The sequence below is a fragment of the Lepeophtheirus salmonis genome, chromosome 4 (assembly GCF_016086655.4).
Source record: "Lepeophtheirus salmonis chromosome 4, UVic_Lsal_1.4, whole genome shotgun sequence".
Lineage (NCBI taxonomy): Eukaryota > Metazoa > Arthropoda > Copepoda > Siphonostomatoida > Caligidae > Lepeophtheirus > Lepeophtheirus salmonis.
This window is the reverse complement of record NC_052134.2, coordinates 1,378,913-1,394,237: the sequence shown is the minus strand read 5'-3', so window position 1 is coordinate 1,394,237 and position 15,325 is coordinate 1,378,913. Positions and strand designations below refer to the sequence as shown.

At 28.9% G+C, this 15,325-nt stretch overlaps 2 protein-coding genes across 2 annotated transcripts; both read left to right on the top strand.

Moving 5' to 3' along the window:
• Positions 1 to 8,563: 8,563 nt before the first annotated feature.
• Positions 8,564 to 9,675, top strand: LOC121116323 (uncharacterized). Its single transcript, XM_040710555.1, has 3 exons — positions 8,564 to 8,814; positions 8,901 to 8,999; positions 9,153 to 9,675. Exons 1-3 carry the CDS (start codon positions 8,673 to 8,675, stop codon positions 9,437 to 9,439), a joined length of 528 nt encoding a protein of 175 aa, XP_040566489.1. The 5' UTR covers positions 8,564 to 8,672; the 3' UTR covers positions 9,440 to 9,675.
• A 537-nt stretch (positions 9,676 to 10,212) lies between these two features.
• Csk (C-terminal Src kinase) lies at positions 10,213 to 13,570 on the top strand. The gene is made up of 7 exons (XM_040710554.2): positions 10,213 to 10,382; positions 10,430 to 11,093; positions 11,156 to 11,529; positions 11,812 to 11,973; positions 12,031 to 12,184; positions 12,290 to 12,514; positions 12,683 to 13,570. Exons 2-7 carry the CDS (start codon positions 10,908 to 10,910, stop codon positions 12,800 to 12,802), a joined length of 1,221 nt encoding a protein of 406 aa, XP_040566488.1. The 5' UTR covers positions 10,213 to 10,382; positions 10,430 to 10,907; the 3' UTR covers positions 12,803 to 13,570.
• Positions 13,571 to 15,325: the final 1,755 nt, after the last annotated feature.

The following is a 15,325-nucleotide window of genomic DNA, read 5'->3' as shown; positions in this document are numbered from 1 at the left end:
TTAGATTCACTTTTTTGTATAATAGATAACTCTCCATAAATTCTCAGTGTTCCTCTACGTTTTTCATGAGCACATTGCACGTTGTTACTCAATAATTAAATGTTATCTCCTCGAGAATGAAAGAACAATGACAAAAGCTTGAGAAAATAAAAAGCGTTGTTGTTGTTCCAACAAAAAATTAAAACGCACAGGATAAAAAAAGATTAAGATAAACTTTCTGTTATTTCATTTTTTAACATATTTATTTTTTGTTTTGTTTTTTTGGATATGACGCACTGAGCTATGGCTACACACTCTCGTTGTTAAAAACGAGTCCTCCTCAGGCAGTTTAAAAAACTTAAAAACTTTGCTCTATAAATATAGATTTCAAATTTTGAAAAGAGAAACGGAATAGAACATAGGCTATATTACAACTACTCAACTATGAACAAAGGTTTAGTGATACAGTGAAGGTATGGAAATTAAACAACTAATTTAGTATCCAGTAATAGTAACCAGAGATGATATCAATTTAACAACATGGATGTAAATAAAAGAAAAGAGTATTTGTGGAATGTTCAATCGCGTGGACGACGTTATAAATATGTTATCGCTCATCAGGACCTTCATATAATTAAATTATACATATTTTATCTCCTGGGGTCTCTGTTTCAACTTCAACAATACGAGCAATAGTTGAATCAGCTGTATACTTACTTAAATTTTATCCATGTTTATATCACACAAAAATGTATTTGAAAAATTATGTATTTAGTTAGTTTCTAAATAGTGATTATAATCAATTGAAACTTTAAGCCTAAAGAGACAATTTCGAAACAAAATTGCGAGCAATATTATAAAAAAATGACCGTATTAGATAGATGCTATCTATTGCAATAAAATGACATTAAATCTGTCTATAATTTTTACAAGTGACAATATTTAGCTTTCATTTATAAAAATTGAGTAGAACTCATTTGCCAAAAATATCATTATTTCATAAAAAGTATTATTATTATTCAAAAACTTATTTTTAAATATTATTTTCCATCGCAAAAAGAAAAAAACAGTTTTATAATGGACAACGGGAAAAGAAAGAGGGGTCATTTATACATAATTACTTAGTTAAAAATATTTATATTAATACAAAAAAGTTTATTGACTCTATCAAAATATTTTTGCATGCTTCATTATAGTTGAACTCAAACTTGGAAATTTTACTCGAAATATGATATAGGTATATATTAAATAAATATGTTCATAAATTAACTTCTACAAAAAAAGAGATGTCGCGAAATACAGTACCGCGTCAAATTTCGTATAGTAAATGGTGATTTATGTTAATGAATATGTGTTAACATATTATTAGCAAGCATATATACACATAATATGGCGTAAAATTTCTCCAATGATGTGATTATTTCAGTTGTTAATTACTGCAGTATATATATTTTTCACTAAATATAATTTTTAAGGAAGAAATATCATTTTATTATAAAAGGAGTCCTTACAATCCAAAAAATACGTATGACAAATCCTAATTAGTGTAGTTTTCTTTATTAGTAATTTTTTACGTTGTTGAACATTTTGCATGATCCAAAACAACATTTATTATTTTTCATAAGAGTAAAAATTGCACAAAAATATCCATTTAGCTCATATATGTACTGAATATTCATATTCTCGAAAAATAAAAAACTCTTGTATATTTTTTTTTGTGTGAGTTGACGGTGTTCAACTTCTTAGAGCCTTATTCTTGTTCTGAACGTTATTTGATTGTACACAAATTATCTGCTATTATCCTATGAACCCAACAATTTACTGAAGAGTAGTCTAACATAAACAGAAATAATTGTGTTTAACTATTTGAGTCCTTTTTCTTTCTGCTTTTGAAAGAAAGGTGGACAAAAATCATTCCATGTACTCGTCCATGAATATGTTTTAAATAAAACAGAAAATAAGTAGATTATTTGAGTATAAGTTGATTTTTATTTATTAAATATTACTCTAATTTCATCAATTATGCTAAATAATTCTTAATCAAATATGAGTAGACATATTAAAACTTTGTACATGAAGTCAAACATAACCAAACTGCATTGTGCTTCGGGAAAAATCTACTTTTTTTTAGTTGTATATATGGATTATGAATGAAGAACCTAATATATTTTTATATTAAGTGGAAAGTATGTAGTATGATTTTTCTCTTGGGTTCCTGTTTCCTGGGATTTATCGGGCTTTTACATCTACCATAGATCCTAAATTTAAAAAGTTATTTGGTCTGTACAAATATACATCATAGAGTTTGTGTGTGTGTTCCTTATGGGTACCACGTCGTTGGGCCTAAGAGGCTGAAACTTTGCACGGTTGTCTCTTTTTAACTTAGTTAGGCTTAGACGGGAGTGCCAATTTTTGGGGGAGTCATATAAGAGGGGTTTATTCCAAACCCAGAATACAAGAATTGTTTTAGATAAAGGGTTGAATTATAAATCAAAAAGTAACTGGCGTCATAAAACACAATTATACGAATAAAAGCTTTTTCTAACTTTTTTAAAAATTAAAAAAGTTATATGTAAATAAAAGAAATAGGTGGAAATTTGTATTTTTTTTTTTTTTTTTCAGGTGAAAAAAAATGGACTTCCAATGAAATATTGATTTCGTAGATAAATTTAAGTTTGTAGAAATTTGTTGGGAGATTCATTTGTATATAAATTTGACACATATAAAATTGACGTTGATCTTTAATATCTGTCATTTTCTCAAGATTTTTTTTTTTCCCCTTGTTTCTCATCAAATGTTTTTTTTTTCAATTATTAACAAGAAATGCAACAAAATGATGTGATTTTGACATAAAATTATAACTTTAATGGTGCACAATAGTATATTAAATTTCTGGAAAATTTTATTAATTATTTTTTTTTGCAATATTTGCAAAAATGAGCCAGTTGTCGAGGGTCATTTTTTTGGACCAAATTATTCTCCGTGACTTTTTTGGTTCTGCAAGTACAAAAAAAATACTGTTAAATTCGTGTTTCTCTTTATAATGCCAATATATACTTTTAACTACTATTTCTGCAAACTTAGTGCAAACAGTTTTTTTGCAATTTTCTTCGCAAATTTTGATTTGGCAATTATTTTTTTACAAAATTATAAGATGAAATTATGTTATTTGAAATATATAGCATAATATATTTTTCAATTCATTTTATATTATGCAAAAGCACTACTTATAATGATCGCCCGGATGGAAGGGGTCTAAACATTAAGAAAAAATAACATTTACCATTGTCAATGTAATTTACCGATCTCTCCTTGGCCCCAGCAACACCAGCTAACCCTTTGCTAGTTATATTCCATATATATAATTCATTAATATTGTTCCATATCTGCACTTGAGTTCCGTATTTGGAATATAATATGTGTTTGTTGATGCAGTATGAGATGTGACATTTCAGATATTTTTATAAAAAGTGATGCATATATTCGTGTGATGTGCACGAGATTACTTTTAGCTCCCAGGGTCGGTTGTGTATTTCACCATTATACAGGCCTCTGCTTGTCAAAAATAAGGTCCTTTGTCACGTTCTATTTAAGTGTTTCGATTGGGGATCAAATTGGGTTACGGAATTTAAAAAAGTGCCTCTAAAAAATAGGGAGGGTTGTAAGAAGAGACAGACGGTGAAGAAACAATGGAGATCGTCTTTTAATTTCTGTCATTGTTATATTTTTTTAGACAAACATTGTAGTTTTATGATCCTCACGCTCAACAAAATTCCCGGGTATACTATATAAGTTTGCCCATACGTCATACTTTCTTTTTCTCTCTCGAAATTGGACACAGCGACAGAGGATAGTTGAAATTCAATTCTCGTAACCTTTCAATAATAAGGAAATAACTTCGGTACGTCAAGCGTAGGGACACGAAGTGAAGGAAAAATATTATTGGCTGAGAAAGAGAAGACGTGAAGTGAAGCAGAAGGATCTCGACTTTTCCGAGTTGTTCGGTTATTCTTTATTTAATGTGAATAATAATCTCACTTGTGTAATCACTAATATATGTTCGAACCGGACCAAAATAATTATTATAAATCATCTATAAGATTGTTGATTAAATTTGCAGAAATTTATACAAATACGACAACAATTCGAATGAAAGAAGTGCTAATAACTTAATTATCCGTTATCAATTATCATTATAATGTAGCCATGATGGATTATTCATATTGGAAAAGACTCATGGAGGGACAAAGAAGCATAACATCAGTTTAGGCAAGAGCAGTGATCTCCTCTTTGTTATGATCGATGATGTAACTGTAGAAGAAGTGTTTAGATTTGGTGAGCAGACAAAATCACATAAAGGATTCGAGGAGTATCTCAATGGTCGGGTCGTAGGAGAGCAGGAGGAAATGAGACATGTACGCGAGGAAAACTGTACAGCTCAGTAATTATATTTATTAATATTATTTATTTTGTCTGTGGTTCGAACAAATTAGTCATTACTCATTACATAATTAAGTGAGATTATTATTTACATTAAATAAAGGATGGTGAGGTTTATCTTGTACGAATTTTCCGTAGGCGAGCTTTTCTGACACCAGGATATATGTTAGATATTCAACCTCTTTAATAGATTTATCTTTCTTTTAATTTTCTCTAAAATTTAAGTCGTTGTAACATGTAACATAAGACATCCTACTTGCGACAGCAGACAGTAAATTACGTTTTTCTTCTGCATTTTTCTTCACTTTGTCACTCTATATTTCTTTATGAGAAAGATTGAAAAGGCTTTAAGGAAAGAGAAAACATGCCAATTGAAATAATAATAAATTAAATACCTGTACCTCAAATATTTTCACCCGTTCCCATGCCCTTAATTAAAAAAATGAATAGGGATGGGACATATACCAATGTATAATCTGAGGACAATAAAACTATAATATATATCTACCAAAATCCCATCTCTAGCAATAACATGAATCAAAAGATTATCGTTGTGCAAATAGAAAATTTTATTCATATTTAAGGTAATATTTTCCCCACCCCTCTTTTTCCTATCTTAAAATATTAAAGAAATCTTAAACTTCAATGTGTTTTTCCTCTATTTCTAAAAAAAAATTAAAGTTGTGAAAAATTAGCATTGTATTTTTTGTCAGCTATTTCTATAACTATCAAATGATTTTAGGCCCTTTTTTTTAAATTTTTGGAGGAAAGGTTGTAAGATACAATAAAGATCAGATCGTATTATAGGATCTAATTTCAAAATATGTAGTTAAATATCCCCTTTGTCAAACAATCTACAAAAGAACAGACTCGGCACCTAAAACTTGTAGTAACATGTAACATTAATATTTTATCCACATTTTGAAATAGGCATTCTAGAGCAGTTGCATCTTCGACATTAAAATTACCGGAACGAAATCGACGGAACTAAAATTGCGTATAATTGTCTGTTTCAATACCTGGATCATAAGCAATATTCTCATTTTCAGCCACCTCTGTTGCATTTTCGCCTTTATCGACGAAAAACTGTAAAATATAGCGTATTTTCATATTGCTCGTGTCCACCTTTTGACGCACGCTGAAACAATACTGAGTCAAAAAATGATAAAACTGTCTAAGAAAATTATTTAGTACGGAATCTTATCTAGCTTTCTAATACCATCTACCGTAAAGTAATTGCAGTGATACAAAGCGAGATAAACATTTCTAAACCATCTATAGTGAAAATAATGGATTTATTATTCATACATATGTATATTATATAAAATAAAAATTGAAGTCTTTTCAAGCGGATTTTTGATTAGCAACATATTATTTAACTGTTAAACCAAAACAAAATTATAAGAATTTAAATTCCAATATTTTTATTTAAAACAAATTATACTACGGACGATGATAATATGATGAACAATTATGTGCATTTTATAACATATGAATCCTTTGAATATACTGGCGTATTTTCTTACAAATTCATTAACACAAGTGGTTTACCGAAAAATGTATTGACATGATATTATTTATAACTATTCACAATAGGCTACACTGCAATTCAAAAATTATCTTGGCAATGTCCTTGAATACAATTTTTTTTTTTAAAGATGACGACTTTAGTAATTTAGAACAAAGTTAATAAAATACAAGGTAATAACGCCTGTACGACTGATGTTTAACTTCCACCACGCTTTTTAATATTGACGTCATGGTGTACGTGTTTTGTCAAAATCTGTCTTTTCTGCCCAGCTGTGGGTACGATATATCAAATTGAAAATTCTACAAATAGTGACATCATAACATATGATTGGTTGCTCATTTTGTCAAAACCTGCCTGTCTTGCCCAGCAGTCGGTATGATACATCAAATTGAAAATTCTAGCTAGCCCGATTACAGGATGGTCTAACTTTGTATTTTTATTAATCTTGATATAGAAAATAACTCCGTAAGATATATTTTTCAATCCAAAGTTATTATCAAAAAAGTACCAAAAAATAAATTTTTTGGAAAACATTTCAAAATTAAATTTTAAATATAAAATTTTTGAGTGTTTTTTTTTAAATCCAAAAATAAATTTCTATAATTAAATTTAAAAAAATTCAAAAATCTATAGTTATTCTCAAAAAGTTATTTTTTTTTGGAAAAAAATTGCTAAATTCCAGAGTTGTTCGCTAAATATGAAATTTTTTGGAAAAAATGTCTAAAATTATAATAATATTTTTTTTTTATTAAATATTGAATTGCTTGAAAAAAAAAATTGAAATATAAAATTTTTCGGAGAAAAATTTCAAAATTCATAGCTAACCACGGACAATTAAATTTTTATGAAAAAGTTTTAAATATTAAATTCTCTAGTAAGAATAAAAAATTCCTAAATTTGGAGGAGGTGCTACAACCCATCCAGCCCTATCCCTGCGGACGACCCAGATGCTACATACACAACACCTGCTATATTTAATTAATATAACTAAACATTTATTTATTAGATCAAAAGTTCCTTTATAATTTTTTTTGAAGAATTAGCCAATTTTTACATTATTTCAAAAGTAGTTTATTTACAAAGTTTCCATTACCTATATATAAAAGTTGTTCAAATCGTGTAGTTACTTAGTTTGTGGCATAAACTTCCCAAAGCTGCTTTGATTATATATATTTAGTGGCCAAAGGGCCATTAATTTTGTTGTATTTTAGAGTGTTAACGTGCCAAACAAAAATAATTGATACTTAAGTAATCAATTCCCCCCTCCAATAATCGATATCGGTCCCCAGAGAGTTCAAATCGATCAAAATTCAATATCTAAGTAACTTTTAATTCATTTTTGGGAAATAATTCAATGCCTAAATCCTTTTGTTTTGGATTATAATAAGCTTTATTAATTGTCCTATGAAATCTTATTTCTACCTATTCACAACACATTTTATTTTTTTATTCCCAACCAAAAATTATACAGTTAACCTCATTATGCTATTATATATTTTAGCAAAACTGCAAAGTCTACGTACAATTTTTGATATTTTTTCATTAATTATAAATAATTTATAACCTCATAATTATAACCTTTGACCAATAATAATTACTATTTAATTATCCATTATAATATAGTAACTAAATTAATTATTATATTATGTAACATATGTATAATCTACGTTCTAATAACTATGAACACTGGGACTTGGTTATTTGACTATAAACAATTTATAATGGTTAATTTTCTTTTACACTCCTGTAAAAGAAATAAGTAAAATGTTTAAGACATATCATATCATTATAAAAGTAATTAAGTTAAAAAAAATCCATATACTTTGGCTAATATTACATTTAATATGTTTGAAAGTATTTACTGATCACCTTTGTATAGAGGGGTGTTTTCATATCAAGTCAGCATTGTTGATGTTAGTAATTTTAGGGGCCCAAAAAACCAAGCTCTATAACAATGAAAACAATTCTTAATTAATCTTAAATAAAATAGTAAACTATTGGATGTCAAAATAGTACCAACAAATAAAAAGACTCAAAGGATCAAAAATATATCCCTATATTGCCTAGTTGTATTATATATCTGACCCTAAAAGGTATTAAAAATATGATATTACATCGTTATACAATCTTATTTTCATATTGTAAATAAAAATGAACTATTCCAATGGAAGGAATAAGACATTTTTCTCTAATCACCCCTAATCGATAAAAAAAATATTTCATAGGGACTTTCAGTAGGTACATATTACTTTGATTTAATTAAAATGTCAGTTTTTATTATTGACATCAAGTAGTATTGATAACCTTCGTCCTACGCAGTGGCTCTTAACCTTTTTCCCTTTAATATTCCATTTCATAATTTCAATAAACCCATATCCTAAAGATTAACTTTTTTTAATTAATTCATTTTAGAAATTTCTTGAATTTTATATTCAAATCAAAGTATTAATCATCATTGTACAATACAAAGCGGATTATATCTATAGCGAATAAATATAATGATTTATACATTATTTCTAAAAATGATGTACGAGGATTTCATTTGAAATGTGATAAAGCTACATTAATATGTATAATTATACTTTTGTATCTTTTCAAAACATCGATTGATTGAAATATAATATTTACGTTTGAAATGATTGTTTATAAATATACAGTGTTGATTAATTTACAAATTTACTTGACAATTAAGTATTGAAGAGAACAGAAAGAAGAATACAAAATGAAGATTTCGATATTTGTAATCCTTCTATTTTGTTCCTCAATTGCTGTATCAAAGAAAACCCTGAATAAAGCTTTTGAGGGAAATTGGGTTGAGGATATTTCAAAAAGAGGCAACGTCCGAAAGATCTTCAAGTCCTTTAGTAAGTTTCACATTCTACTGAAATATAGAATATGTTTGTAAATAGGAATTGTGAATAAAGTAATTATTAATTATAATATTTTACAGATCTATCTGACACATTCATTAAAAAGGTAGCTGATTCTAAGGTTGCAGCCAAAGTGCACATCAAATTAAATGATGACTCAGTGAAAACAGAGACTGTGTGTAAGTATTAACTAAGTCGAAAAAACAAATGTACATATATATATTTTGCCATTTAATTAGTTATATTCTTTATGGCCCATAAAGTTGTATTTTTTACAATATCTCTTTTAAAAATATTATAGTTTGAATCGAAATATCATTGATTTTTTACAGATGGTTCGGAAAGCTTTAAGGACACGTTAGAAATCAAATTAAATGACAAGGAAAAGGAGAAACAACATCACGATTTCCACATGTTTGGGGGTGAAAAGTTGTTCGATTATGGAATTGGAAAAAAACATTTCATTATCAACATTTATAACAAAGATGACAAGAACAAAGCAATTGCAACCATTAAAAGGGAACTTGTATCAGATAAAGTGATGAAGATGACCTTACAAAATAAGAAAGACAACACCAAGTTATCGTCAATTTTCAAAAAAGATAAAAAAAATACTTAAATATATATATTTAACCAATATCATTTTGATATAAATAAATAAGTTGATTAATTAAATGATATTTGATTTGCACCAATAGCTTATTTTGACGTTGAAAACCGATGTTTCAATGGGGAATTGAGCTAATTTTTGTCCAATCAACTATGTATTTTTGTGTAAAAGTTTATTACAATTGTGTTTTTATATGTTGAGAGTTAGATGTAATTATTACTTAATACGTACCACCTAAATTGGAATCAGTTGCATTTTTCTTAATTTTTATAGCTTAAATAAGTACCAAATATTTAATACCGACAGATTGAAACATGGATTTTAATACCAAAAGCTATGCCATTTCTAGCGTATTTAGATTATAAGGTTTAATTTATCAAAATATACGGACAATTAGTCATATAACAAATGGAAGTGATTCATGAATGATTAACCCATGTGTATAATTGTAATGAAAGTCCAATTATACATTACAAAAATAATATATTATTGAAGATTGATCAAAGCAATTTATTATTAACAAGGTTAGACCTGTTCACCTTTTTTCCATTCCTTGGTTCTTTTTCTGAACTTTTCAGTTCATCGTTCACTTTTACTGACAGCAAGACAACAAATACAGGTAATTCAGAACTTTTCAATAAAAATTTATTGTATAAGTTTTTCCGTAATAGAACCTTTGTTATTTTCTAAAAAAAAAAAAAAAAGACATCAAACCTGTTTTAACCGTGTGACCGCATTAATCGCCCTATCCAGCTTTCAAATTATATCGAAATAACAAACTTGGCTTAAGAGGTCACCTGCACTAAGCAGTCACTTTTTTAGTTTCCCTTGCAGTAATTAGTAAATTTTAGTAATTTTTGGAAAAAAATAGTCGTAAAATAACTCCTTAGACAATTAGAAAATAAACTCAGTTCATTTCCCCCATTTCTTCGTAATTATTACTGGTAGACTCGTAAGAGTAATAGTATTTGTTTACAAATTAATCATAACATAATATAGGTTTGAGCATGGTTTGAACCATTTGTGGTTTTGGACGATACAAACTTGTAAGAAGTAATGACGTCATGTAAGTAGGACCAATGGAATGGATCCAAAATGTTAAGCGTGAGGATAAATGGATTTCAAACGCCAATCAGAAGTCTGTTTTTTTTTGTTCTTTTTTTTTCTAAAATTATAAAGAAGCTGGAAGAGAGAGAAAAAAAAAGAGTTTCCTTGCTGGTCGTAGGAGTAGGTAGAAGAGCTAAGAGCTAGAGGAAGAGAATCCTAAAGGAAAAAAGAGGAAGGAGCAGCAGCAGCAAAGGGAAGAAGTAGAAAGAAAGAGAGAGAAAGATTTGGGAAAAGGAGGAATGCAAATTTGATAATAATGATAAATATTAGGAACTAAATAGACGGGAATTCTAGTGCAAAGCCGTAATTGAATAGGATGAAGAAGATTCGTGGGTCTCGGACGGAGTAGAAAGTACAGAAGGTAGTGAAGATGAGTCCGCCTCCCACGCACGGAGCTCCCAAGAGCGAGGTGAAGCTGAATGCAATGCCCTGGTTTCATGGTAAAATCAGTCGTGAAGATGCGGAATCCCTCCTTCATCCCAAAAAGGATGGTCTTTTCCTTGTGAGAGAGAGCACCAACTTCCCTGGGGATTACACGCTCTGCCTTTGCTTCAAGGTGAGTCCAACTCTTAGTGCTGGGTGTTCTCCCGTGTTTGAGTCCCCTTTTCTACTTTTTAGGGCCGTGTGGAACATTATCGTGTCATTGCCAAGAACAACAAACTCACCATTGACGAAGATGAATTCTTCGAAAACCTGTCCCAGCTAGTGAATCACTACAGAAAAGATGCAGACGGACTCTGCACTCATCTTGCCATGGACTGTGTTGTGCAAAAGCAGGAACGACAGCCTCATGACGTGGATATCAAGGCACTTGAACGTGCGGGATGGTTAATACAAAAAGAAGATGTGACTCTTATTGAAAGGATTGGGAAAGGGGAGTTCGGCGATGTTATGCTAGGACGATATAAGGGCGATAAAGTTGCTATCAAATCAATGAAAGATCTAAGGACCAGAAATGCTCAGAAGTTTCTTGCTGAAGCCACTGTCATGACGTATGTTAACCACATATTTTTTTTATCTGTCTCATTATTCAGATAGATTTTCTTTACTTCATGTTCAAAACTTGTGTTAGATGTCACATTTGGCCTTTGAAACTCATAACAAAATTAAATAATTAAAAAGTTTTATTTATTCTTCAGTGTCTCATTTTTCTACTCTTTTCAATTTAAATGAGAATCCCTTATTCTTTCACAATTTTAGATAATTTATTCTTAGAAATTGTTTTCAATCAAACATATTGTTGGTTATTAAAACGCTTTTTTTTTTCCTGATAGGTCACTTCAGCACCCGAATCTCGTATGCTTACTTGGTGTTATATTAGAGCATGATGCTCTCCAAATCGTGACTGAATATATGTCTAAAGGAAGTTTACTTGAGTATTTAAGGTCCAGAGGGCGAGCTCATGTAACCAAGAAATACCAGATTAAATTTGCTCTGTAAGTTTGTAATATGCTTATTTGAATTGAAGATTATTATTATTATTTTTCTTACAGAGATACTTGTCATGGAATGGAATATTTAGAATCTAAACATGTTGTTCATCGAGATCTGGCCGCAAGAAATGTATTGATATCCGAAGATAATCATGCAAAAGTGTCCGATTTTGGTTTAGCGCTCCATGATTGTACCTTTCTTGAATCTGGGAAGGTGGGTTATTATTTATGCGAAATTAACAAATTACCTCATTTTGAATTTAAACCATTGTGCTATAATTACTAATTTATATATCTTTTTTGTTACTAAAAAATATAGCTACCGATAAAATGGACAGCCCCTGAAGCACTTCGCCAAACTCACCAATTTTCAAGTAAGAGTGATATGTGGAGTTTTGGTGTTCTACTATGGGAAATCTACTCTTTTGGACGTGTTCCTTATCCACGTATTCCCCTGGCTGATGTTGTTAAATATGTAGAAAAGGGCCATCAAATGGAAATCCCTGAGGGATGTCCTCAAAGTATATATGATGTCATGAAAAAAGTATGTCTGATCTATCATTTATACAATTTTCGATTGTTTAAATATATGAAATACTAATGGTTTATCAATTTTTAATTTTTTCCTCTTCTATATATATTTCTGTAATTGTTAGACATACATATAACTACTTAAATACTTATTTTAAATTATATAATGCTTTTATTACAGACCTGGAATCGAGATCCTGATCTTCGCCCTACCTTCATTCAAGTCAGAAGGACATTAGAACTTATACAATCTGAAATTTTTGCTTATGAAACGGCTGATGAAAGTCCTGGCGTAATTTAATACTCATATTTTCTTATTGTGGCCTTGGTTGCCACATGCTTCCCACATAAACCATTAAAGTATTGATAAATGGACAGTACACGCAGATCTGTTGTTTTATACTATTACTTATCTCTTCATACAAAATTGCCAATTCGAAACAAGGATGTATGGATTTAATATTGCTCCTATTGAATATTATTATTATTATATTATAATATTGGTTTAGAACTTTTTCTCAATTTATCTTTATTACAAAGAACATAAAGTTCTTTACAAATACAAATGCTTGTTTACTTATTCAATAGAATTGTTCCAATTTTTAATATTATTTGTATTTTCTGTGATAACTAAGGAATCTTCCATTTTTTTATATAGATAAAAAACGAGGAATGTGCCCATAGTTCTTATATTATTTGGAAGATAAGCTTGTTTCCTTATTCTTAAAACATTAATAATATATATGATAATTAATCATGAATGCCTTTATTTTACCAATGAATTCTTCAACATACATATTATTATCTTCCAAGTAGTAATACCTTGGAAAATCATTTTTATTTCGTGTAAAATGAATAATTAATTATTATTTTTTTGGGTGGGATGCTTTAAAAAAGGCTTGTTCAATTTTGAAGATAATGTGGTAATTTAATTATTATTATAATAATGACAACTTTGAGCTGTTCTTTGAAATCGTACATGATCATCATCAATTAATTATTGCAATTACCTCATTATATGTTTTTTACCCTATTAAACTTTTGCAATGGATTTAACTGTCACTACCAATTACGTTTAGGGAGTTCCTTTGTTTTATTATATCTATTACGTCGTTTGTCATTTTTAACCGCCTGCCAATAGTTCAATCGCTCTACGATATTATGAGAATAATTTAAATGCCAACAAATATCAGAATAATACTTCCTTTTATTAAAAAACAAACAAAAAAACATTGGATTTATAACCTTTATTTGTGTACATATTGCATTCTGTTCTAACCGCCATAACTTATTAAACCTTTTAATAAGGATAATTAATTTTACATGTTAGGGTTATAACCTATACGTTTTTTAGTAGAATGGTTCTATTTAGTTTCAAAATGAATCATAAACCTTGGTATATTATTTGATACACGTTAATTACTGTATGCAAGTTTTCTTAATTAAATAATGTATAACTTACATTTATAGATATTTTTTGTTTAAACTTTAGAATCTGTTAGTAATAATGCTATACTGCACATTTTATTTTAAAATCATTTCTCTAAGTTTGAATTTTCAAGTACTTATTGAAGTTCAAATTTATTTCTCTTAAGGCAATAAAAAAATGGAAAATTCGACATAAGATATCGATTTTCTCAAAAACGGCATAAAAAAAAGCAACTTTCAAAATCGATAAGTATAGATATCAAGGAATATTAAGCAGCCTTAAAAAGTTTTGGTAACGATTTTGTCCAAAAAAGTTTGGATAAATGATTATACGTATCATATTATATTGTATTATTTTCCTCTCATATTCAAAGTAATATTTAAAGTGTTGCATGGTTCTCCATTTAATGAATTTCCAAATTGACATTAGTCTTTGTATCTTATTAATAACCCGTTTAGGAACAAGATCAACTCTTAAAATGCACATAATAATATTTATAATTGATTGTGACATACTAAAGTAATTCTTGCAAATTATAATTTGCAATCAGTCCCTTACTTCATAACTCAGTTTGTCTTTGCTTAAAATATAGAGTAGCAACGTTTATAAGTGCATTAGGCAATGATCACACCATAAGTACTCTTTTAATTGGATTATAATACTAATTACTTGGTACGGCTTTTTCACGTGCATATGCAAAAGACGTATAAATACTGATTAATCCAAAATATTTTTAACAACCTTTATTATCGTTTTGCTTTGAATACGACCTAATGATTAGATTTGGCTGATTATGACATTACATTCATACCTTGCTTATATCACATATGTTTTAAACTATTTGGCACTTACTTATATAGTTTCTACTTTCAATTTGGAAAATAAGGCATGTTACGGATTCATTCCTTACTTTAATCCCTCCAAAAAGTCTAATCTATCTAGCTCCTCTATTTTGCACCACAAGTTATATCATATTCATATATGTATGATATAGCTTGTGACAAGACTCAAGTCTATTGGCATCTATTGTTAGTATATTTATTTTTAAGAAGAAAATACTGTGTCAATTCGGTTTAAAAAAACTTTTCTGACAAGGATGCTTCTCATAACTCAAGGTGCCATTTTAATAATCATCTTCATTTTCTAAAAATTTGATACATTAAATGATATTTAACAAGGGTTTTCAATTTTGTTGCTTTAAAGGTTGAATTACCCACATTAAATCCTATTAAGGGATGAGTCTAATGTATTCTAGTATTTCCTTTTGTAAGCAAGCAGAACTAATAAGATTACTTTCAGAAATGTCTGTGCAACGACTTAACGAGTCTTCAGCATCAAATGACTTTGACACAAAATGGAAAAAAACCCCCAGGAAATTTAGATTCTAAATTCCAA

Excerpts from the sequence above, each read along its gene's own strand:
- Csk (XM_040710554.2), top strand. The coding sequence starts at position 10,908 with ATGAGTCCGCCTCCCACGCACGGAGCTCCCAAGAGCGAGGTGAAGCTG. Across the intron at positions 11,974-12,030 it reads TACCAGATTAAATTTGCTCT|AGATACTTGTCATGGAATGG; the intron begins GTAAGTTTGTAA and ends TTTTTCTTACAG. Across the intron at positions 12,185-12,289 it reads CCTTTCTTGAATCTGGGAAG|CTACCGATAAAATGGACAGC; the intron begins GTGGGTTATTAT and ends TAAAAAATATAG.
- LOC121116323 (XM_040710555.1), top strand. The coding sequence starts at position 8,673 with ATGAAGATTTCGATATTTGTAATCCTTCTATTTTGTTCCTCAATTGCT. Across the intron at positions 8,815-8,900 it reads AAAGATCTTCAAGTCCTTTA|ATCTATCTGACACATTCATT; the intron begins GTAAGTTTCACA and ends AATATTTTACAG. Across the intron at positions 9,000-9,152 it reads AGTGAAAACAGAGACTGTGT|ATGGTTCGGAAAGCTTTAAG; the intron begins GTAAGTATTAAC and ends GATTTTTTACAG.